The 26,177-nt window shown below is 35.6% G+C and overlaps 1 protein-coding gene across 14 annotated transcripts in view; it reads left to right on the top strand.

Annotated features, from left to right (window-relative positions):
* The window catches only part of TSC22D1 (TSC22 domain family member 1), a 123,428-nt gene that overhangs the window by 5,390 nt on the left and 91,861 nt on the right, over positions 1–26,177 (top strand). For 3 of the 14 annotated variants that reach the window (XR_003037432.2, XR_810103.4, XR_810104.4), the window contains one exon: positions 25,344–25,503. The exons of 3 other annotated variants lie outside the window; for them this stretch is intronic. Coding sequence is in view for 6 of the 11 variants with exons in the window: in XM_010810692.4 (XP_010808994.1) it covers positions 25,357–25,507 (151 nt within the window). In the remaining 5 variants the exon portion in view is untranslated. 8 more of the 14 variants (XM_010810695.4, XM_010810690.4, XM_010810691.4 and 5 more) reach the window with 5 other exon arrangements.

The following is a 26,177-nucleotide window of genomic DNA, read 5'->3' as shown; positions in this document are numbered from 1 at the left end:
ACTGCGGATTATCACTGTAGTTTGGGAAAAAATTGTTAAGTGATAATGATTTAAAAAATTGTTTTTACTTTTTTCTTCCCATGTTAGTTTCTGTGTTGTTTGTGTCTTCTGGGCTTCACCTATGGATCTCATGGGAGAAAAGGATACATTGTAATGTCAGTATTGTGACTTAGAAAACACATTAGCAATAAAACTTTTAGGTGGTAGGATAAATGAAGATTGGCTGTTCTTTTTTCATCTTTTGAAATAATATTGACACAGGGTAAATTTTAAAATGTTGGTAACACATGTGTCTACTGGTGTTGGCTACTGGCAGAGACTATAAAGATTAGAAACATGGATCAGGCCTTAAGATTATGTGTGATCTTTTTTTTAAAAAATCATTCTCCTTAAAAAGGTCTTAATGTCTTATGTTGGGCTTCCCTGGTGGCTCAGATTCCTGAGTTTGGTCCCTGGGTTGGGAAGACCCCCCTGGAGAAGTGAATGGCTACCCACTCCCATATTCTTGCCTAGAGAATTCCATGGACTAGGAGTCTGGTGGGCTATAATCCACGGGATTGCGAAGAGTTGGACACAACTGGGTGGCTAGCAAACAAAACACATCATGTCTTAGGTTAGCCTTTAATGTGAACTTACTGTTACAGCACAGGGAAGATGCAGGTATTTCACACTGATGTTTTCAGTGTTTTGTGATTGTTAATACAGCCTCTTCTGTGAAATTGGTCAAACTTCCATTCATCCTTCAAGACTCAGCTCAGATGTTCCCTCTGTAGCATTCTCTTCAAGAAATGTTTGCCTTAGCCCTTTTTAGTGTTCTTCTATTCAAGGCACTGTGCACGTTCAATTAAAATTACATTTACCCATTTTCCCCACAAGACCGTGAATTCTTCCAGGGCAAGAGCTAAGTGTTTTTTGAAAGAATTAATGAGCAGACCTTTCTCTGCCTTTTGGATGATTTAAAACTTGTATTGTCTCTCACCTTAAGCATAACTGTTGGAGATGCAGGATCATATAATTTAATGCAACAGAATGAAAAGAAATTTCATACCTTAAGGTAAATTGATATTTATCTTCTAAATAGAGTACCTGTATATAGAGTAGTTCCTCAAATATTTATTAATGAGGAATTTGAGCTTTCTTATCAAATAGGAGTCATACTCATTTTTGCCAGCTTCTTAGGATGGTTGCATCAGATAAAATACTTTAACTGTGAAATACTAAGTTATAAGATCTAATTTTTATTTATGTTGTACCTGCCCAGTTTAAAGAGCCAAATAGTTTACGTGCTTATCAAAACAAAGAAAAGCTTCCTGCCCTCTCTATTTCCCTGAAGCAATCACTTTCACATCTTGTAGATGATGATTGTGATATTTATCTCCTAGTCTCTAAATAACCGCCTGTATTACTACTTGACGTGCAACGCAGCCAGGTGGTTAGGAGCGTGGACTGCTTGGGTTGAGCCACCCTCTGTTGTTCACCAGCTGCTTAACCTCTCTGTTCCTCGGTTTGCTCACTTTAGAAAGTGGTGAGAATAGTATCTACCGCGTAGGATTTTGTAAGAATGAAACGAATTTGGAAAGTCCTTTGAAATGTCTCTAACTCATATGCTCTATATTACTGTTCAGTTGCTAAGTTGTGTCCAACTCTTTGCAACCCCATGAACTGTAGCATGTCAGACTTCCCTGTCCTTCACTGTCTCCCAGAGTTTGCTCAAATTAAGGCCCATTGAGTCAGTGATGCTGTCTAACCATCTCATCCTCTGCTGCCCTTTTTTCCTTTTGTCTTCGATTTTTCCCAGCATCAGGGTCTTTTCCAGTGAGTCGGCTCTTTGCATCAGGTGGCCAGAATCTTGGAGCTTCAGCATTAGTCCTTCCAATGAATATTCAAAGTTGACTTCCTTTAGGTTTGCTTTGTATAAGTATGTGTTAGGTAAAAATACTCCTAGCTTTTGTTTTTGGCTTTAGTAACTTCCTGGGTAGAAAATGAAGATTGACTTTGTCATGATCTACTCAGCTGGTCCTCCTTCCTCCTGGTCCCCCCTTCATCTTAATAGTTATGATTGCATCACTGTTGATTATTCAGTTTTCTTATAAAGTATAACTTTTCCTAGCCTGTCTAATGTCCTGCACTTGCCTTCCTCCTCCGATCCCAGCCATCTAGTATGTATGGTATACTTGTATATATATTTCTGTATATTGTTTAACATGTACTAATGTTAGTAGTGGGTTCCCTTACCCCATGTTTTCATCCATCATCATCTGTTTCCTCCAGGCTGCCTTTCTTCCCATTTTTGTGGGTTTTGGGCTTAACATTTTGTGATAGAGCCTCTCAGATGTCTGGCAATTCTTGATCTTCTGGGTGTACTTGAATGTAGGAGACTAAAGAGCTGATAAGCAGTTCTCAATGTGACTTGTTGACTGTTAGCTTTTCCATAGGCTGATCTGGCTGGAATTCACTGTCTCCACGCCTCACTGCCGCTTTAGTTTTCTCTGTAGTAATCACTGACTCAGCGTTTCATCAAGTGTCCCTGGAGATGTTCAGACATATCAGGTATTGTTACCACTTTTATCTTTCTGAGGAAGTCTCTCATATTTCTCTGATCTTCCCTAATATTGTGGGGTTCTGTGGTTGGATCTCTCTTTTCCAGTGACCCATGTCATATTTTTTCTTGGCTTGCTCCATATTTTTAAATGGCTTTATATTACCCTTATACAGTTAGGTAAAGGATATTGGATTGGAAAGTGTATTATTTTATCATTTTGCTCCATAGCTTTCTAGCTTCCATGCTGCTTTTGGGAAGTTTGAAGCCTTGCTGATGGCTTACATATATTACATGTGGCTTGTGTGTGTTTTGTTTTTCCTTTTTACCCCTGTCCTCTTGTTTATTCTCTTTGCTTCCCTTCTCTCATTTTTTAAATATCTGAAAGCTTTCAAGAGTGTATCTGTTTTTAGCATTCTGAAATTTAACAGTGAGGGTTCCTTATGTGGATTTCTTTTCATTCAGGGTGCTGAATGCTTGGTGTGCCCTTCAGTCTGGAAACGCCTTTTAGTTTTGGGACTTTTTCTTGAATGAGGTTGTTGATTATTTCTTTCCGATTTCTCTTTTCTTTCTCGAATTCCTTTTATTGGGATAATAGACCTTCTTGACCAGTCTTCTGATTTTCTGATATTTTCTTTCCTATTTTCCATCTTTTTCTTTTTGCTCTACTGCTGTTGAGTTTTCATCTATAATCATAAATTATCATATATTAAATTTCCAAGAGCTTTTGTCTTTGGTCCTTTTGAATAGTATCTATCCTGTTGTAGTAGCAATCATACTTTCTCTTAGCTGAGTATAAGTGTTAGGTTTTTTTTTTTTTATTCATTTAGGTTTCTTCTCCATGTGTGATCTGTGTCCTCCATTTTTTACTCTCTTAGTTTTTATTTGTTTGGTCTTTATCTTTTGTGTTACAGCCTTTCCTTAGATGGTGGTTGTGTGTGAGTAGGGGAGTAAAATGCTGATTTGAAATTCTGAGAGGTTTTGTTAGCTTCACTCTGGTAACCTGTCCGGGCACCTCCGTATGTGTTCCTTCACTTGGTCAGCTTGTTTTCGGTATGCTGTCCTGCATATTGCTGTGCCTCGTTTTCTCAGTCCCAGGATCTTGTGTTTTATATTCACTAGACAATATATTTTCAGTTTTTTGTTGGGTTTGGGGAGGGGTGGTTGGTATCTGTGGGGCTGGTTGCTTCTTAAACAGACTTTAAAACAATCTTTCTTATTTTAGCACTCTCTCTCCCCCACATCTCACTTCAGATGTATGTGGTACTGCCAATTCCTGAGTCTTTTGGGGATTTTACAGTTTAAATTGGGTTTGTTCTTGGCTTTCCCCACTGTTTGCTAAAGATTTGATTTCCTAGTGTTTGCTAAGTCATTTGTCACTCAACCATCTGCTTTCCAGCTTCCAAATTTTTGTTGCTATTGTCTTTTCACCCATTCTCTCAATTTTTGTGGGCTCATGGCTTTTTATATCTTAAAAATTCCTTTTCTGTCATGTTTGTGAGGTTTTTAGGAAAGGAGTGTGAACTGTGGTTAACTACACCGTCTATTTCAGTTGTAGAATGCTATGCTATTAAATATGAAGAAGGATACTAATTTTAATGATTCATGCTCCAAAATTTTGATCTGTAATTAGTACATAAATTTTGAGTGGAATTGCTTGGCTTATATTCAGCAGAAATAAGAATGGCCTATAACTTGGTATTTCAGTTCACAGAAGTGATTTAAAATGTTGGATTAGATTCAGTTAATACTTATTATCACATTTAATCACTAAACAACCTTGTGAATTAAGTTTTCTCTAATTTACTGGTGCGTAAACAGAAGCTTATTTGGTTTATTAAAGAAACCAAGTGGGTTGTGTAAGGTTACACACATAGCAGTGAAGCAGAGTAAGGATTAAAAGTCGTTTTTCCAATTCAGAATCTGGTGCTGTTTCCACTGCTCATAAGGCCAACACGAGGTGAGCCCCTAAGGAGTATTAGAGTGGCTGAAAACCTGAAAGAAGGCAGGCCTCGTTGATTTGTGTCTTAGTACAAATCATGGAATTGCCCTAGAACATATCAGCATTTACCTGTGACCCTTTGATGAGGAAAAAAGTGGGCAGAGCCATAAGATTGATGTACCTGGAAAATACAGTAGACAGACAAATGTTAGATGAATTAGTTTTAACATTTTGGGGGGAAAGTTGTATGAAAATTATCTTTTCAGGAAAACCATTTTAGTTTTCTAATCTAAATTCTGTCTTTGTAACATTGGCTTCAGTATTGCACAGCAAATAGATTTTTGTTTGTTTGTTTGTTTAGAAACTTCAATTAAAAAATATGAAACTGCAGAGCACACCCTGTTCTGGTACGGCATTATCTGAACCATAGTGGTTGATTTTTGCTGTGTCACTGTGTCTTTAGGGTTGACTATGTCATGGTAAGAATATGCTTTAGTGGCTTATTAAAAGAAATGACATGAGGGGGAAAATGATAAAGGATGTTTATGTTATTTTAAAAGAATGATCTGTCTATATTGAGTTTTGGATTCCAGGTTGACATTTTTCCTAGGCTCGCGTATATTCAAAGGGCCCACTCTCTCCAACCCTTCACTTCTTCCTTACCTATCAGCTAGACCTGAAAATCTTACTGGACCTTTCAGCCTCATGAGGTCTAGTTGAGCTTTGTTTTCCTTCCTTGAAGCACCCATTCTCATTTACTTTCAGTTCAGCTCTTCTATCAGACTCATCGTTGGAGTTCTTTGGATTTGTGTCCTCTTCCCATCTCCTCCCTTTTCCCTAGGTAGTAGAGCTCTTCTTAGCTCTAGACTGATGTGGGCCTTTGCCTTAAATGTTATCTCTACTTGCGTTCTCACAGCCTCCCAGTCTCAACAGATCACAAGCTTAACCTCCTCATTACTTGACCTCTCAAATTTATTAGTCATCCTCATTTTAATAAATGTTATTTCTCATTCTAGTTCTTCACTTTAGGAGCCTCAGTCATTTCTTTCCCTCACCCTCTACATTCTGACCATTACTTTCTAAATATATCTTGAATTTATCTTTTCTTTCACTATCTCTGTTGCCACAACTCTAGCCTAAGATAACATACTCAACTCTGAAAAGTACTGCAGTTGCTTCTTCACCAACTTTCTGCATACATTCTTGCCTTTCTCTGATTTTATGTCTTGTAGTCAGAATGACATTCTTAAAATGGAAATCTGTTTCAGTTACTCACTTGTCCCAAATCCCTAAGGCATTTCCACTTTTTTTTAAGGTGATTCCATTTTGCTTTTGCTCCCTTCTGGCTTCATATGCTACTTCCCCTCACTTTTTGAGTCCCATCTGCCTCCTTTCAGACCCTCAGGTTGTCATCCTTTCTTGCTCTGTCCTCCAGGCTTTGGCTTGGACTGTTCTTTTAGCCAAAACGTGTTCTATGTCATCTTTCCTCCTTTCCTCCCTAAAGCTTCACTGTCACCTTAAGAGGCCTTCTCTGATACACCAGTCTAAACTTAGATTCTTTGTTAACACTGTTTAAGATCACCTTGTTATTTTATAGTGCTTAGTACAGCTTGTAATTTGTGTGTGATTATCTGTTTGATTTTAAGCTTCACAAACAGGTTTTTGGTTTGCTACTATTTATACAAAGTATATGTTGGTATCTGACAGTAGGTACTCAGTCAAAATCTGTTTAATAAGTGAAGAAAAAAAAAATTTAATGTTGGCATAAAGACAACTTCTTTTTAAAAACACTATTATGACATATTTGAAAGGTAAATAAGTTCTTGATACATCATGTGATAACACTATTTTCTCCTTTAGTATAGTTGATTGAGAGAGTTGATTGAAAATTGATTGATTACTTTTTGCTGTTCATGAGCAAAAAGCAATGCAGTATTACTTGCTGCTTTTAACAAGCATCTCCGTTTGTTTTTGCACATATGTTTTGTTTATGTAAGTTTATGATGAGTTCTCCAACTTAAACCCATTTATTTCTACATTGTGTCAGTATTTTTCTTTATCTCCTTTTGACTGGTTCAGCTCTTTAGCATAAATGATTGTCAAATATCTAAGTATTACCTTGAAAGTTCTTTGCAGTTTCAGCTGTTTAAAATATAAACATTTAACTGGCAAAATGCCACTTGTTTGTATTAAGAGTTTCCTTTGTTAGTGTAGTAAGTGTTGAGTTAATTACTTGTTTAAAATTCCTAACCATTCTGTTTTGCTTATGGTCACTGTAGTTACTTGTTACTAAATTAGTAAGTTATGGTTTCTGTTAAGGGCAAGGAACCATGAAAAACATGTGGCAGTGATTAGAATTAGCAATAAATTTAATTGATTATATATGGATATTAAATGGGAGTAAAAAAGTATTAAGAGATGAGGCCTTTTCAGGTTGGGGTTATTAAAAACAGGAGGGAAAATACAGAATATGTTGTAGTTCAGGGGTCATCAGAGGCTAGTTTGAGAGTCTTCAAAGGTTTTCATATCCTTTTGTGGACATACCAGTGTTAAACCTGGCTGTGTGGCTTAAAACTGTATTTGTGTTGACTGGGGAGAAGATTCACCATGGCTTGATTTTATTAAGGATTAGATCGTGGTGAATGGTATTGCCTTTTCTCATCCATGGAGCCATAGAGTAAAGCGTACTGAGCTTCCTGGGGATAAGACAGATGAGATAGCATCTTATTTTTCCAGGCAGCCCAGATTATTTTTATAATACTGATTTACTACCTAGGCGAGGAGCTCCTGGTACTCAGTGTACGTGTCGGAGTATTCTTTTTCTGAGTAATTGTAGATGGATGGATTGATTATAAAATTGCTCACTGTTGATGAGACTGTATTCTCTCTCAGCTCTCCTAGTTACCTAGTTTCTTTGGTTATTAGGGTTAGTGTATATCTCCATGTCAACAAGCCATGTACTGACTAGTTAGTCAAACAACATATAGAGGTATAGTTGAAATAATATCTAGCATTACATTTTTGCTATCATATGGGTATGATATATTTCTAGTGGTGATAGTAATAAAACCTTACTCTTGTATTATTTTTGTGGGGCAAGGGTTTAATAAAACCATTTGAGATAGATTATGTGCTCTGGAGTCATAGCAGTCTTAAAGTTGTCTTAAAGCAGTCTTAATGAATGGAGGAAATTAGGGGGATTGTGGTTTTCATTGTAAGATGATTCAGTTCAGGAACCCTTTGGTTAGCAAATTTCTCAACTTGTAAAAATACTGTATTCACTTTTCTAGCTTCTCCTCCCTCAAAGCAATGTTTCATTTCTCTTATGTCAAAAAGGAAAAAGACAACCCTGATTTTCCAGAAAAGCTATTGATTTACAGCTGCAGTTTTAAAGGTCTGAAGGATTAAGTGGTTCTAACCTTCAGGTACGATTTTGGCAGTTTAATGTCTCCATAGGTTTTATCTGTGTTTGTAATCCAAAGCAGATGTGTCCTAAATATATTTAGTAGTGAAAGGAAATCCAGGTAACTGTGAACTAAATATCTAGGATGGGTTCTTTACATTATTGATCATAGGTGATTTCTTTGCGTACTAACCAGAGTCCATTGCCAGTTTCTTCCAGGCACTAGAAAGAGATGGAATTATTTCTTCCTATCCCCTGAGCACTCCTAGTACGGGAAAAGTCGCTCAGTCGTGTCCAACTCTTTGCGACCCTATGGCCTGTAGCCCACCAGGCTCCTCCATCCATGGAATTTTCCAGGCAAGAGTCTCTACCAAAAAGGAAATGGTATAGATTTATTCAAAGTGAGAAAAACATTAAGACTATCATTGACAGTAAATGTAATTTGATTATTTTATTGACATCTAAAGTGCCACAAAACGTATTCCTTTATATGTTGGTGCCTTTTTTCATTTTTGTTTGCCATTTCAAAAATTTGGGAATATACACACATATGTGTGGGTACACGAGGTGGCTCAGACGGTAAAGCGTCTGCCTACAATGTGGGAGACCTGGGTTCGATCCCTGGGTCAGGAAGAGCCTCTGGAGAAGGAAATGGCACCCCACTCCAGTACTCTTACCTGGAAAATCCCACAGACGGAAGAGCCTGGTAGGCTACAGTCCGTGGGGTCACAAAGAGTTGGACACCACTGAGTGACTTCACATATACAAAGGTATATGCTTTTTTAAGAGGACGCTTTAAAATCGTCCTTAGATTACAGAATCTCCTGGGTATTTGGAAGGATGTAATTTATTTACGTGTATATACATAGCACTGTTTATATCCTTTGGAGAAGGCAGTGGCACTCCACTCCAGTACTCTTGCCTGGAAAATCCCATGGACGGAGGAGCCTCGTAGGCTGCAGTCCATGGGGTCGCTAGGAGTCGGACACAACTGAGCGACTTCACTTTCACTTTTCACTTTCACGCACTGGAGAAGAAAATGGCAACCCACTCCAGTGATCTTGCCTGGAGAATCCCAGGGACAGGGGAGCCTGGTGGGCTGCTATCTATGGGGTCGCACAGAGTCGGACACGACTGAAGTGACTTAGCATAGCATTAGCATTTATATCCTTAAAGAGAGCCTGCAGTTGAATTTAAGAATAAATAAATAAATATATATATATATATACACACACACACACATATATATGCGCGCATGCACACACACACACACACACACACATGTACATGAAAGGAAGAGATAACAGGTGACAGATTCAATATATATTACTCTTCTCCTATTTTTGGTCCTTTGTGTCAGTTTTTCACCCATTTATAATTTATCTTGTAATATTTACATCTGTTTTTGCAAGCTTCTGGAAACATTTTAGAGAATGACTTGAGAGAGAAAACCAGTAAATGGGAAAAGTATGACAAGGTAGGATATGGTGTTTCATGAGAGATACTATTAAAGCAGTGGTGAGAGATAGAATGTAAAGATCACATGCTTTTGAGAGAACTTTGATAGCTGTGGGGATTGGTAATATAAGTCACATTAGCAGAGAAAACAGCCCAAAAGGTTCAAGGTATGGAGAGTGTTTTATAGAAAAGAACACAGGACATAGTCTAAGTTGGTAGGAGATAGTGTCTGTATACAAGAACGTGGCAGACGAGGCTAACTTTGAAAAGCCTTAAAGGCAGGATTGCCAAGTTTGGACTTAATTGAACTTGGAATGGAGGGCCCTTCTTGTGTTCATGTAGTGGCCTGATCAGTGCTGTGTTTTAGGAAACACATCCTTACTTTGAATGTCTCATTGCTTCCTTTCTTAATGGGGTATGAGAAGTTCAGTAGTTCCCTTTCCATCACTGGTGAAGATAGAGGCACATTCTCTTTGTGGTTGCAATCGGAGATAATGGTTTGAACCAGTGACCTTGGCCTCATTAGGAAAGCTAAGAAGGTAAGGACCCAGTCCACACACGGTAACACTCCACTTATCCAGAGTGGGTAACTTAATCCTTCAGAACGCAGCTCTGGCTTCCGAAACCGCTCGAAATTGCCATCATAAAACAAAGCTATGTGGTTTTTTTTGTTTTGCTTGTTTCCTCTTTTTGCATGGTATCTCTGGTCCTTTTTTGGACTTTTACTAGCTGTATCATCTTAAAGGAGATGAGGGGAGGGGAAGGGGAAAACGGGACTCTTAGGCATGTAGGATGACAGAAAGAAAGTAGCAGTTCATAACCTGACAGCAAAGTTGGAGTTGGAAATTTTAAGAAAACCCCAGAGAAATTTGATATGGTATTGACTCTTCACTAGTTGAAAGTTAGGTTATGTTTTGTATATTATTTTAAGGAAGCATGAACCTGAATAAAGTCCGAATGGTGTTAATTACTGAGCTATGGATAAGTATAAAGAGATGGTATTTTTAGTTGTATTTGCCACATTGTATCATTTAACCATGGACTGTTTAATATGCTGCTCTATGTTGCTTTTTTTCCCCATTCTCAAATAAGGGAAGTGCTTCACATTTTCCTAGTAAGAGTCTTCTGTAAGAAATTCATAATGTGTTATAAATAAATGTTAGGCTTCTACAGACAGATATTAGAATATTTTCAGTACTAAAAAGTCCCTAATACATGCTAAGATTTAAGTAATTATCAATGATTTTTATATTTTATATCAATTTTATATATTATAAAATATCATATACTGTATATATTTTATATAATTTTATATTTATATTAATGAAATTATTGATGAATAAATGGCATGTCAGTTACTGATGAATAAATGGCATATCAGTTACCTATCAGTTTAAGGTATTGTGTAGATACTTACTTATTTGGATATTTTATTATAATATTCCCCCCTCAGTTTTTTCTTTGAAATATTTTTATCATCTTTTCAATGCAGTGAATCAAATAATTGTATCAAAGCTGATTTCTCATTTTAGATGTTTTAAGTCTCTTTTTTAGAAATGGATAATACAATCACTTTCTTTCATAAGGAGGTATTTGCTTATGCCTTTAATGTAGTTTTGTTTTCTTCGTTGTATCCTTTTTGTTGTACTATTTTCAACAATGACTAGGATTCTTTATTGAGGAAAATACTCTCCTGTTTTAATATTTACTTTTGAGAGATGGTATTGGAAGGACTTATGCTCAAGCTGAAACTCCCAATACTTCAGGCACCTGATGCGAAGAACTGACTCTTTGGAAAAGACCCTGATGCTGGGAAAGATTCAAGGTGGGAGGAGAAAAGGGGACAACAGAGGTTCATATGATTGGATGGCATCAACTCAATGGACATGAGTTTGAATAAGCTCCAGGAGTTGGTGATGGACAGGGAAGCCTGGCGTGCTGCAGTCCATGGGGTCACAAAGAGTCAGACACCTGAGCAACTGAACTGAACTGGTTCAGTGAAACTTACCTTATTAAATTTATTTTGGAAAAAATGCTACTTTGTAGTTAACCTTTTTAACTTGATTTTTGTTTTTTCAACTGTATTGTTTGGGGTGCAAGGTGATGAGGTGAATTGAGTAAATCTCTGGTTTTGGCTCCAGTGCTGTATGCTGATCAGGTGCTAAAGAGCCGTCACATGTCTGAGTCTTTCCTTCTTGTCCTGTTTTAAAAGGCTTGATCACTTACAGTTGATCTTAACTTCTCTTCCAGAGTCAAGCATGGAGCCTTATCTTTTGTCTTTGGTGGATATTCCATGATATCATAGAATCTTAAAATAAGGGATTTCAGTGATTCCTAAGCTGTTTTTTCATTGTGTTATTCTCTTCTTTTGGGATCTATCAAACATTACTTACCAGTTATTCTCCTATGTGACATCAGGATTTATGTTTGTACAACTGGATATATATCTTATTAGGAATTTACCTGTTTTGAGATTCCAGGGAGGAAGGGTAGATCTAGAATGAGGAGGTGTAGGGTGAGTCCAAGCTAGGTATCTTAACTAGTTTTCTGCCTCCATTCTTGAATCCCATAGTAATAAACCAAATATTAAACTGCATCCGAGTCCTTTTTTAAAATTTATTTTTAAATGGAGGATATTGCTTTACTATGTTGTCTTGGTTTCTGCCGTACAGCAGTGTGAATGAGCCATAAGTATATATATATCCCCTCATCCCAATCCTTTTAGGAACAAGCATACTTGCGTGTGTGCTCAGGTGCTTCAGTCTTGTCCAACTCTGCGACCCTGTGGACTGTAGCCTGCCAGGCTCCTCTGTCCATGGGGTTCTCTAGGCAAGAATTATTGGAGTGGGTTGCCATTTCCTCCTCCAGGGGATCACCCCTCGTGCAGGGATCAAACCCATGTCTCATGTCTCTGGCATTGGCAGGGAGGTTCATTACCACTAGAGCCACCTAGGAAGCCCCAGTATCAAGTATGTTTAATATTTACTGAAGGTAAATAATACTTGAAGTAGCAACTTCTTTAACTTTTTTTTTTTTAAGGTAAATTTGTATAAGGTTGATGATAAATTCATAGAGGACCTTAGGATTGGATGACAGATGATTCTAAAATGTCTTTCACTATATTATTGGCTGACATAGTACTACAGGTAAAATGTCAAGGAAGTTGGTCACATAACTACTAAGTGATGGAGCTAGTATTCCATTAGGTGATTTGATTCCAGAGCTTGTACCACTCTGGCTCTCTGTGGGTTCCATATCCATGGATTCGGCCATTCTCTGGTTGGTTGAATCTGAAGATGTGGGATCCACAGGTGGGGAGGGCCAGTAGTATTGATACTTGATACTACTTTGGACCTAGGGAATGTCATAATGAGTGAAGTAAGTCAGAGAAGGAGAAATATCGTATGACATCCCTTATACATGGAATCTAAAAAGAATTGATACAAATGAACTTATTTACAAAACAGAAAGAAACCCAAACTTAGAAAAGGAGCTTATGATTGCCTGGGGGAGGAGATAGGGAGTTTGGGAAGGTCATGTACACACTGCTGTATTTAAAATGGATAACCAACAAGGACCTATTGTATAGCACATGGAACTCTACTCAATGTGATGTGCCAGCCTGGATGGGAGGGGTGTTTGGAAGAGAATGGATACATGTATATGTATGGCTGAATCCCTTTGCTGTTCACCGGAAACTACCACAACATTGTTAATTAGCTATACCAATAAAAGGGCTTCCCTAGTGGCTTAGATGATAAAGAGTCCGCCTGCAGTGCAGGAGACCTGGGTTCGATCCCTGGGTTGGGAAGATCCCCTGGAGAAGGAAATGCCAACCCACTCCAGTATTCTTGCCTGGAGAATCCCATGGACGGAGGAACCTGGTGGGCTACAGTCCATGGAGTCGCAGAGTTGGACACAGTTGAGTGACTTCACTTTCACTAATAAAAAGTTTAAAATTTGAAAAAAAAAGCACAAATGCAGGCCACAAAAAAAGCAGTCTTTAGTATATGAGTATGGAGCTCTTTGGCCTTATACACTTCCTGTTGGTTCTTCAGGAGTGGTACAGTGACTGGTGTTCCAAATGATGATCCTCTCAATCTTAATTGTGTTCTTTTTTTCTTAAAACATTTGAAAGCATTTTCTACTCAAAAGTATTTAAGTTTACCAAGTTTTTGCTAAAGAATAAGCCTTTAATTAGAAAATCTGCTTAAGTGGAATCCAGTTTCTGAAAAATAAATTGATATAGAGATAGTTTTATGACAAACATTTTAATAAATCAGACTGGTAGCCTTGTATTGATCTCAGTGAGCTTTAAGTACAGACTTATAAGCTCTTGATACTTCAGGTTATTTTTTGTTTCATGTGATCAAATTACAGTACTTTTCAAAATAGAAAACTCTTTAATCAATTCAATTATAATAGCACATTGTGACTCAGATCTTTTAATTTTGTACAGTGACAGCTTATGTTCACATTGCAAGATTATTATTGGAATAAAAAATTACTAATTTACATGAACATTTTTATATGAAGTTGAAAAACAAGATTTACTAGTCTTTTTTGCTTATTAACCTAGAAGAATATTATTTTTAAATCTTAGTTGCATTAGTTAATTCAAATGTCTTATAGTAAAGTTGCTTTCCTTAATTTTTATATTTTCCTGATTCACTTATAAACAGTGGAACTATAGAAAACAATTGGAATTTTTAAAAATTATAATTAACAGTAAAGGATATCTTAAAGGATATCTTAAAGTATATCTTAAAGGATATAGTAGTAATTTGTCATTTAATAGTAACATAGTATAAATCTTATTCACATGTTCCATAATTTCACTTTCCAGTAATATGAAATAGCCAAAGCTGCTGAAAGTCAGTAATTTTCACATCTTGTACACTTGATTGCATTTCTAGACATTTTGCTTATTGATATGCTTTCAAGAGCCTAAATTTGCCACTCTTCCCAATCCTTGAAGCAGTCACATTGAAAAAGAGAAATTATCAGTGAGGTTACCCTTCTGAAATGGATAGGCTAACAGACTCACTTTGTTTTTTCTTTATATAAGTTTAGGTATGTCTCTAGTTACATTCAGATTCTTAGCTTATAAGAATCTGTCAGTAGCTTCAGTTAGCTTATTAAGACATTGATCCATATGCAAAAAAAAAAAAAGTGAACACATCGGCTTAACAAAAACCTGGTTGTGTTGTGAATATGTGACTTAAATACAATTAATACAAATGCAGTTAATACAAATGGTTGAGTTAGAGGTTCAAAACATGAAAAGGGGCGGTGGGGGGGGGGAACAAAAATAGAAAGGCCAGTAAAAGGGATGGTCAGGCGAGAGGAGGATCTGGTGATAGTTTTTAGCTCTATGAAGTATTTTAGAAAAACTAAGCAATGTAAGCAATTGTCTCTTAGCCCAGAAGGCTTTTTATATTTATCATATTTCTGTTCTTTCTTGATATGTGTGATTATTTAAGAAATATTTATTAAATGCTTGTTATACACATATGTTCACACTGAGCAAACATACTAAGGATGCAAAGGGAAAAAGACATGATTTTGGTCTTAAACAATTTTGTCTTGGACCCTGAAGAAATATCCTAAAATCTTGTACGTCTTCTGAATTATTCCACATTAAATTATGCTTAGTTATTCTGTGTGTGATGTGCATGACAGCTTTTCTGTTCACACAGGTTGATTAATCTATGCTGTAGACTAATGAGCATAGAGCATAATGAGGTGGAGTTTAATGAGCATTATCCTTGGCCTCAGATCAGGTGTCTAATCTTGTTTATGCTGTCTCTTCATTGTCTGACCTTTGTAAATGTACCTGTAAGCCCAATTTCTTACCTGTTAAATGGGAGTACTAGCTACCCTTGCACTGTTAATGGGAGGATTAAAGGAGATAATGTAGTGCAGCAAGTTCACTTCTTTGTTCGGTAAATAGTAGCTGCTGCTCTTACTGTGCCAAATAAGAATGATTCCTTTCTTACCAGTGTAAATTGAAATTACGAACTTGTCTACGTGTTTAGAGACTTTCTCCATACTACAGCCTTAGAAACAAGTGATGCTGCGCCTTTGTGACATTTTCCGTGGTAGCCTTTCTCACCTGGAGCTCCATTAGAGAATTAATGCATGCAGGAGGAGTGCACACCTTCTCAATTCTCTTACAAACAATGTATATTTAGTATCACCATTCCAGATACATAAGAGAAAAGTGAATTTATAATGAAAGCATTGAGATTAATTCTTTTGCTGAATCCCAGGGTGCTTGGACTGTAGCTTGACTATTGGAGAAGTGCTTCAGAATTCTGGAACTCATGGAAATAAAAATTGTTAAAAGCATACTTTCCTCTTTCTTAATGGAGGCAGGGAATATGTAGAAGGAATGTAGTGTCATGTGGCAGATTGCTGATACTCCTAAAATGAAACCATTTCCCTAATCAAATGGTTCTGAAACTTTTTTGCTGTAAGATTGTTTTAGACAGGCGTAATGTCCTGAAGACCATCTGTTCCATACTCAGTCCCATATGGAACTGAAGACTTATCTGCTTAGAATGAATGGAATTAAATCAGTTTATTTTAAATAAGATAATGAGTCAGTACCTGGTTTCTAAGTTTCAGAGATTCCTTGAACTGGATTTTGAAATCTAGTTTAAAAGTTTCAAAACTAATGTTTTGGGAATGCTGGTTCTTCAAGTAAAAAGAAAAATGTTCTAGAGCCCTGGAATTTGGGGGAGAATGCTTTTTGTTATATACATCTTGGAGACTGACATTGTATTTTAATTTATTGAAGGCTGAGAAATTCTGCAGAAGGAAGACAGTCTTATTTCTTGACTCCAACTCATTTGAACATATAGCACCTATATGTCTTGTAGACCCTGTGTTTTTGGGAACATACTTTGGGAAATGTTGATCTGTTTCATTTTACATGTGAGGAATATTCTGGGTCGTATAGCTAAGTGATGGCAGGCTTCAAGTGCATCCCGTCCCTTCATTTATTATTCTACATGAGCGGTTCTTTTTCTGCTATACCACCTTGTTTTCTCTTAAGTATTTGATTTATATTAGAAATAAAAGTATAATTGTTGTCATGTGAAAATGTATAGCAAGTATATATACCATCTGGCAGAAGTTTAAGAACATGTTGTGAGAAGTATAGCACTGGCATATTTGCAGCCTCATTTAATTGGCCCTGTCATTGTAAATGGTTTGCAGACCTTAAGGATGGGCCTCGTATGAGTTAGCATATTCCTAGGGGAAATCTGAAACTAGAAGAGAAAGAACTAGTTAACTCCATGAACTCAGAGATAGGAACTAATCAGAACTTGCTCTGTGCTTCAGTTAGTAAAACATAGGACATTTTACTTACTTTACTTTGTTTTTCTTATGTTTTAGAGTTAAAACTTGACATTGCTAACAAAGTAAAGGACCCAGTTAAACATTTGCACTCCCATTTATCTATTTCATGTGTTAAGCATTTATTTCAGCAATGGAATAAGAAAGTGGTACCAAAAAGGATGTCAAATTCTGAGAATAATGGAAGTCTTTTGGAGACTAAAAGATTTATCAAAGAGGTGAAAAGAATGGATATTGGAGATGTTCCTGAAGATGTATTGGTAGATTAAGGTATTTTCTGGCTTTTTTGGGAATAACTTTGACGATAGACCATAAAACAGCAGGAAGTCAGCATTTTTAAAGTATTAGCTGTATTTATCAGAGACTTGATTCAAGTTTTAAAGGAAGAATGGAAAAAGATTTTCCAACTCAAACACTATAATCTTGTATTCTGAATAAAACTTAAAGAAGTGCCTTATTTAAATATGTGAAGGGAGTATACAAGAATTTTATTTCTTGAAGAAGTTATATTCACATTTGCTGTTTTCTCACTGACTAAATTGAAAACTTGAGTTGTGGTAATAGTGGCACTTACAAGGCCTTAATCCAAGATCTGTGATGGCCTTTAGAAAGTTGTATGGATAGCCCACATGGTTTTAACTAAACTTCATGTATCTCTTTTATGTCAAATCACATTTCTGAAGTTGATTTGATGGTAATGATGTTCTTTTCCTTTCATACCATTTCACCATTTTCTTTTTTGGCAGTATTTTCGTTTTCACGACCTGGATCGTGACTATAAAATCTTATTTCTAAAATGTTTGGAAAGTAGGATTGTTTGTGAAAGCTGTGAATGGTTGGTAAAATATCAGGATTAATGTTTTTTTTTTTTTTCCCTCAGAATGTAAATTTAGTATAGCATATCAGGTTGGGCATTCTTTATTTTCCTGGTTTGTAGTTTCATTACTGTGTAGGTATTAAATACCTCATGAGTATTTGGCAAACTTGGGCTTTCTTAATTTTTGATGGTTTACTGACTGACATGGACCTCAAAGTTCAGGATGCCATCTGTGACTACTTTTTGTCACTGCAGGCTCAGTGGCCAGACAAGTTATATAGAACTAGAGTAGATTAAAGGTGTTATTTATAATTAAATAATTCTCTAGTCTTTTAAAAAACCTTGCTCGCTTTGTTGTTAAGGAATTTGAAAGCATCTTGTTCTTGTATAAACTACTGAGTACTTCTCATATCATACTCACAAAGAGATATTATATTGATTTTTATTAGGTTTCATCGGAATGAGGAAGGGAATGACCTTCCTTTGATCTTGTTTTTATATACAGAAGAATTTGAGTAGAAATAATGAAAGCCGTGTGTAAATAATTTTAAAAATACATTAAAATTTAGGACAGCTACAACAGCCATACAAAATATTATATACGGTAACAAACGAAAGACTGTTCTCTAAGTAGCAGAATTGAGCTCTGAATTAGTAGAGAATAAAATCCAATTGTTACTGCTAGATCATTATTCTTACACTGCTCGTAACAGAAGTGATGACTTAATATAATGTTTATTAATTTAATGTTTATATTTAATGACTTAAATACAATGTTTAAATTTCATTAAGATAATTAAACTCATTGAACTTTTTATGAGATTTTTATACATTTAAGAGACTGTCCTATATATTTGTTAGACAGGTTAATAGATACATGTGACATGTAAACTAGAAATTAAAATTCTGAATCTTGATTTTTTGGAGATCCTTTCAAGATAGAAGAATTTCGAATTACCATTTCAACAGACTTTTAGATATAGGCCTTTTAGGTTCTGTAGAAACATCTGTTTCTAGGTTATTTATGGTGCTGATACTGAGTTTTGCTATACTTTATTTCTAAGTCTTTTTGCCTTGCAGACTTTCCTGGGTTGGTAGAAATGGCAAAACAAATAAAAGAAGAAAATTTCAGTTCTACTTAAAGCGTTTATTCTAGCATTTTATCACATTCTAAGTATTTTAAAAGCAAATATTGCTAATCAAAATAATATAATTTGGAAAAGTATAAAATTAGTTAAAACTCAGGATCTTGGAGACAAATTGGTTTTCTGTTTCCTAGTCTACAACTTACTAGATTTGTGATCTTAGATGAGTTAACTTTATTGCTTTGTGCCTTAGTTTATTCTCAGTAAACTTGTGACAATTGTATGTCATTGAGTTGTGAGGTTGAGTGAGGCCATATATATAAAACACGTACTATATTGCTGTATACTAAGCTCTCCGTAAGTGTTAAAAAAAAAACAGGTTACAAATATTTACTTGTAACTCATTTTTTAAGTGAAGGTTTATTAATTGAGAATTTTGTAATTTGATTTTTAGGAAAAAAAATTGTAAGAGGGGTATTTATGGCACTATACTTTCTTATGGAGATTTTTAAGAAAATGAGCACAAAGTTTTATTCCTTGAATTTTTTATTATGTGGGAATAAAAATTCACATGTAGTAATTCAAAATCTGAAGACTTTTTGTTTTTTAGCCAATTACTCCTATATGCTTGCTTTAGTCCAAAGTTCATTTCCATGCTAGTTTAACATAAACATAATTCAGTTTCTCTGTTTGTAGAAGAGAAGATATTTTTTTATCTCTGATTTCTTCCAAATCAGAGTTCTCTGTATAGAACTATTTATCAAAAAAATTAAAAAGCATAAGCAAGACTATCACTATCTGATTAGTTTTCTGATGTTAGTACAGAACATTAATGCTGTTACTTCTATTGCTGTTGCTGCTGCTGCTAAGTCGCTTCAGTTGTGTCCGACTCTGTGCGACCCCATAGACGGCAGCCCACCAGGCTTCCCCGTCCCTGGGATTCTCCAGGCAAGAACACTGGAGTGGGTTGCATTTCCTTCTCCAGTGCATGAAAGTGAAGTTGCTCAGTTGTGTCCGACTCGGGCGACCCCATGGACTGCAGCCTACCAAGGCTCCTCCGTCCATGGGATTTTCTAGGCAAAAGTACTGGAGTGGGGTGCCATTGCCTTCTCTGTATTTCTACTAGAGTTAGTTTTTAAAGAAAGATTGAAGTGCACTTTATGTCAAATTATTCAGAACCTTTTAATTTTATTTTAAAACAAACTTAGGTCTACCAAAGTTGCAGAAATAGTGCATAGAATTCGCCCAGCTTTTGCTAATATTTGTAGAACAAATGTAGACATCAGGAGTTAATACTAACCATCTGTAAGTTTATTTGCATTTTGATCATAGTCCATTAAATGACCTTGTTTTGGTCCAGGATCCTATCTAGAATTTCACAGTGTATTTAATTGTCATGTCTGTTTAATCTTCTTCAGTCTGGGCTGGTTCTTTGTTGTCTTTGCCTTTTGTAACCGTGACATTTTTGAAGAGTACTGGTTAGTTAGACTATTTTTTAACTTGTGTGTCTGATGTTCTTTCATAATCAGATTGAGAATTAAACATTTTTGGAAAAGATTCTACTGAAGTGATGTTATGTCCTTATCAGTACATTGTATCAGGAGGTACATGGTACCGATTTGTCCTGATACTGGTGGTGATAAAAGTTAATTTGGTTAAGGAAGTGTCTGTCAGGTTTCTACACTATTAATTTACTTTTTTCCTATAATAATAAGTGTCTTGTGGGAGATATTTTAATACTGTGTCAATATTGTTTCTCATCATATTTCCATTAATTTTAACATAAAATTACTTTCACTAAGGTTTTCTTTTTTTGAAATATAGAAGCCTTTTTCATTTAAAGGAGGCAGTGGTAAATTTAAATGTTTCTGTGTTTAGTTATCTTGACCCTGAAGTTGCCTTTTTAAATGCAGCTTGACTCTGAATTAGACTTTTTTTATAGTTGATATATATTTTTAGGATTGCCTTTTATCCTTCATTCTATAGTGCATTAATTGCTCTAAAAATGTATTGCACATTTTCTTTGTTTTTTTTTTTAACCTTTTTTACTTCCCTATTTTATAGCTAGTAGAACCTGAAGATACAGTTGGATTAGCTATTGCTTTTCTCTCTTTTAACAAATACTTAATATTTAAACCTAATAGAATAACTTGAGCCCCAAATTTTGGGATTAGTATCTTTTCCAAAAGGATGAAGAAAAAAATATATTGGTAAATCTTGGAATTTGGTTAGATTTTTAAAATAATCTAACAGGTTTCTTTCCCTCTCATTATATTTTCTTTGTTAGTTTATTGCTTTCCATGCTTTATGTTCCTTAATTTCCAGGCTTTCTTCCTTATTTTAGTATTTATAAGGTGTATCCCTTTTGATAATATATACATAGTTGTGGTTAGCTATAACCTTTTCTCGGAAGCTAAGCAGGGTGGGGCATCATTAGTACTTGGATGGGGGATACTGTCTTTTCCTCCAGATACAACACAGTACTGTGGCTAACTAATTCTAAGGAAGCTGGGCTTTGTCTGTCTGTCTGCCTTTTCGACAAGATCTCTCACTTTTTAAAATTTAAAAGTGAAATTGGATGTTTTGGCAATATCCAGTTTGTTTTCTTACTAATTTTGGTCTGGAAAAGAACATTAGAAAATTTATAATGGGTCTTATAATTTAGCTAAAATTTGTGTCACCTCAGGATAATACCTGTGAAGTTTCAGGTGATCGATCATACATAGAAATTAACCCTAGATGCTGATGGACGCCGCCCCCCCAAAAAAAAGAGAATCCATGAAACAAATACTTATGATGATTTTTATTTCCTTTAGGATAAGAAAGCCTAACTTTAGACATCAGCTGCTTGACAAAGTTCTCCTTAACTTTTTGTTTTTTGACCAGTGGGCTTCATTCGTTTGTAAAACCTTTACTGAATTTATTTAACTCAAGTGTGTATGGGGGCTGGAGTTGCAAAGACTCACTGCTTCTCTTAAGGATGTTCTTTCATTTTCTTCTTAATGCCAGTTGTGCCTGATTTGGACATGTGAAGGGATTTGTGGGAAATTCTTATTCTTTGCAGAAATGCCTTAGAACTAGTAAGAATAAATGAAAAAGGACAAGAAGAAGAAATTTCTGTGTCACGTTCCCAGTTTAGAGTGAAAGTGAAGTCGCTCAGTTGTGTCCGACTCTTTGCGACCCCATGGACTGTAAGCCTACCAGGCTCCTCTGGAGGAGGCAAGAGTACTGGAGTGGGTTGCCATTTCCTTCTCCAAGGGATCTTCCCAACCCAGGGATCGAACCCATGTCTCCCACATTGTAGGTAGATGCTTTACCATCTGAGCTACCATGTGACTCTAAGATGTTTTGTTTTATGAATTATCTGTAAATTTATAATTTAGACTTCAAATTAGTCTTCTATAACACAAGAGAATATAAATCATAGTCTTCATAGAAATAGGTTATCTTCTATTTCATTGATTAAAAATGATTCCGTGAATCTTTCTCTCTTTTCGTTGATATTAGAAATGCTTAGACCTAATAAATATTATATGCTTATTTAGTAATTTAGTATTGAGAACAAATATTGCAAATAGTCTGTACATTTCAGGAGAGTTTCTTAAGAGTGGTATTCATATATAAAATACTTAGATTGTTTCCAATTTGAATGTAGCTTAATATTCAGTAAGAATCTTTAAACTTTAATAATGGAAAATACTAAAATGATAGATGAATAGACAGACCTTCTGCCTCCTTGTTTGAGTTCTTTTGTGGCATTTCAGCATTGCTGATTTTCTTAGCTTTGGTTTGGAATTTCTTCTTTACTGGTTGAACTGTAAATCCTGAAGCGGAGTAATTTCTTTTTTCCCTCTTGAAACATTACATCAAAGAATGCTGTCTATTAAAACAGAATTAGGTTAGGTCCTACTGTGTCTTTCTTGTGAGCCTCAATCAGTAGTAGTCTTGCAAAGGCTATTCTTTCTTGTTTGAATAATGGTCTCATTTTGAAAGTGCCTTTACATTTTTCTGTGTAAGTGGTTATCAATCCATAGTCTTCATAAATTAATTCCTGAAGCAAGAGAGATACAGTTCTCCTCAGTGATTCAAATAATTCCTGTTTAAGGAAATCTGTTTAGTTCATTTTTGAGTATGAATATGTTGAATCCACAAGTTTTGGCATACTTTAGGCAAAATAGAGAGGTGATATCTTGAAAGTAATATGACTTGGGAGAATTTCGTGAGTGAGTCTATTTCTCCAGCCAGCTCTCTTATTTTACTTACCTTATAACTTAACCTAAGGACATTTGGCTTTTTAAAATCTAAGTTTGTTGCCTTTTTAATTTATATATTCTGTGGGGCCTGGTAATTCAAGGATTTGGAGCTCCTACTTAAGGAGAAACTGTAAATTTAGACCATTATTAATCTGAGCAAGATAATGATTTCTTGGGAGTTGTTTCTCATTTTCAAAGTGAAGTGGGCTTCTAAATTTAAATTTAGAATTGAGTAATTTTTTTCCATAATGGAATGCTCCCTTTTTGCATATATTTTCAATCAGATATATTGCTATACTACTGATTAGTATTTATAAAATGAAAAACTAAGAAATTTGGAAAATCATATCTTTATAGTTTCTGAATATATTTTAAACTGTATCTTAGTTAAGTTTTACTTAGCTCTTATTCATTTGGGAGTCTTTAAATTTCCATGATTTATATTGAAATATTATTAGATAATGAAAAATAATTTGTCAAGAAAATTGATTAGAAAAGGGTAGAGGTTGATTGTTTAATAATTTTGAAAGTGATTTTGTCATACCTGTTTTCACGGTATAGGTCCACTGAAAACAAATGAGGTACCTCTGATGTATCAGTTTTAAGCCTTTCCCATCTGTTAAAGAGCCACTCCTTAAGAACTCCAGCTGTGGAATAGTTTGCTAATCTATTTGTGATTTTTGACCTTTGAAAATGCCTATTTAGATTTTGTTTTCTTGAGAGATTGAATATTCAGATCTTTTCTTTTGGTGCTCTTTTCCTCTTGTTATCCCTCACATTCCTCCTAATGTGATTTTACTGTAAAATACTGTTTAAAAACCCTGGGATTTAAAATCTGTTGGAAATTTGAAGAAAAAATAGCTGCCACATAAACTCATAAAATACTGTTGTAGTTATTTATTTGATATTTCTTGTTAGATGACAGTTTCACCCCCTTGACTTCGTTTTACTTCTTTTTTCATTTCTTTAAATTTTGGAAATTATAGATTTGATGGTTAAATTTATAGGTTTTTCTAAATCCGAACCATTTTCATTTCTCACTTGTACAGAATTTAATATAGTCCTAAGGTACCAAAGGGTTATTACCTCATTCCTTCATCTTCAGGCTTAAAAAAATCTTTTTTTTACTCTAATTGTTGTTAGGTAATGGCATAACCATTCCTTTTCAGCTGTTGGCATTTTTCCAAACTGGCCGGCAGAGCCAGGAGGAAGTGAAGGCATTAAAACTAACTTTGGTTGGTTGCTACCTTCTTAGTGCTGAACCTATAACCTTTGTGAGTTGATTGATAGAGAACAAGAGAGTGCAGTCCTCGTTCCACTAACAGGTAAGGAACCCTTGTGATGACCAGTCGGGGTGAGAGAGAAATAATTTGATAGCATTTTTTCTTAATTTATCCCCAAATACAACATGTCCCTGAAGTCAGACAGTGAACTGCCCATGTTCCATACAGCAGGAGCATACAGCACCTTTCTATTTAGAATAAGACCTGAAATTTAATAGGGATGTATCACTCTGTACCATAGAATACAATTGATCTGTTTTCCACTGTTAAAATTTATCCTGCAGTCCCTCTAACTTTAAATATTATATATCTGCCTATCTTATTCTCCTTTCAGCTTTTCCTTGATCAGATACTATGTGCTTTGAACTTCCTTCTCTTGTTCACCTTATTTCTATAATAAAGTGAACTTATTTTCCAGTATCTTTATCATCATCTATTATTTGGGTATATCTTAACTGCTTTAATTTCTACATTGAAGCCATTAATGATTATTTCCTGGTCCTTCTTGACCCCAAACCAAATGATCATATGTTTGAAAAGGACTTTTAGTCTGATATGCCTATGTCCACTATTCTGCCCTCCCACTTTTAAAGATGAGTGCTTGAAGAATAAATCTTTTTCAGTGACAGTAGGCACAGCTTGATAAAATTCAGGTTTATTTTCATACTGCTATAATAAGGGGCTGTAGTCTGATTAATTCTTTAAATTACTGAAGAATTAAAAAACTGAGAACAAATTGCACTTCTTAAGGCAATTCCCAAGGTTTAGTGGTATTCCTGTTAATATGCTTGATTATTCTATTTCTGCTTTTCAATCCATCGTCTTCTCTTTGACAGCAGAATTAATTGGGACTCCTCCTTTAATATATCTGAGGTCAAGTGCCTTTGCCTGTCCCTTTAAGACACTTATGATCTTGTTTACCAGTCCTAATTTATCATTTTTGTATTTGGTCTTCCACTTGACGTTGAGTGGTTTGTCACACCCTGTGTTATGACTTAGACCAAGCTAGTTCCCTTCTTAGTAGTTACTGAGGAATTAACCATTTGTGGTGAAAGGCTTCTAAAATTCAAATTAAGAAGGCACGGAAGAATGTGTGCCCAGAGGCAGCCCCTTTTTGTCCTGAGGATAAGTCATTACAAGCTCAATGACCAGAGAATGTAATTTCTTAATAAGAGTTTTTTCTTAAATCTATATTCAGCTCTCTATTTCAGTGCTTCTCTCCTACCAGAGGTGCAAGGAGTGATCCTAGAACCACAGATACAGCCAAGACCACGGAGAGCTTTTGACGTCAGGGGTCCACTTTCTCCACTGAACCTTTGGAGGCAGAATATCCAGCTTCTGGAGAGAGTTGGGAAAGGGTAATAAACAAGTGGGTGCTTTCCATTATTTACTTGGGTTTATTTATAGACTGGAGTGTCCTTCCATTGCCCATGTAATTCTGTTGTTTACTCCTTGGGTTCATAGAAGAACCAAGTGGGGCTGCAATCTGTTTGTTTTTCTAGGAATGCTAACTAGTGCCCTTTCAGAAAAGAGACTTAAGATGTATTTAATTTTCTCTCCAGATAATTAAAGCAGTGGCTGATTTGGGGGCACTGATTTGGTGAATGCCTGTGTAGTCCACAGGAATTTTTAAAAGGAAATACTTGCCCATTTTAACCTTTACTGGTAGCAGTGTACTTCTCAGTGCTCTTTTATATTCCAGTATTTAAGAAGTTTCTGTATTTTGTCTTTGGGCAAACTGGACAAATGTATTTTCCTGATTTATACATCTGATGTCCAGGTGTTATCCTACCCTATTAGTGAGAACTTTTTGGTCTATTTTCCTGTGTTGAACTTTAGGACTTCATATCAGGTAGATCTTTAACAAGATGCAATGATAGTACCATTATGGTTTTACTGTCAAATTTAGGCTTCATTCTTTAATACGATACATATGAATGAATATGTTTCAGGAGATGCTATCCCTGAAAGCTTTGTTAAATATACTCACAAGTAGTTTTCCAGTCCCTAGGAATAATGTTATTTGTGGCAA

The sequence above is a fragment of the Bos taurus genome, chromosome 12, assembly GCF_002263795.3.
Source record: "Bos taurus isolate L1 Dominette 01449 registration number 42190680 breed Hereford chromosome 12, ARS-UCD2.0, whole genome shotgun sequence".
NCBI classification, from domain to species: domain Eukaryota; kingdom Metazoa; phylum Chordata; class Mammalia; order Artiodactyla; family Bovidae; genus Bos; species Bos taurus.
Note: the sequence above shows the minus strand (reverse complement) of the source record. Positions and strands in the feature narration are given on the sequence as shown.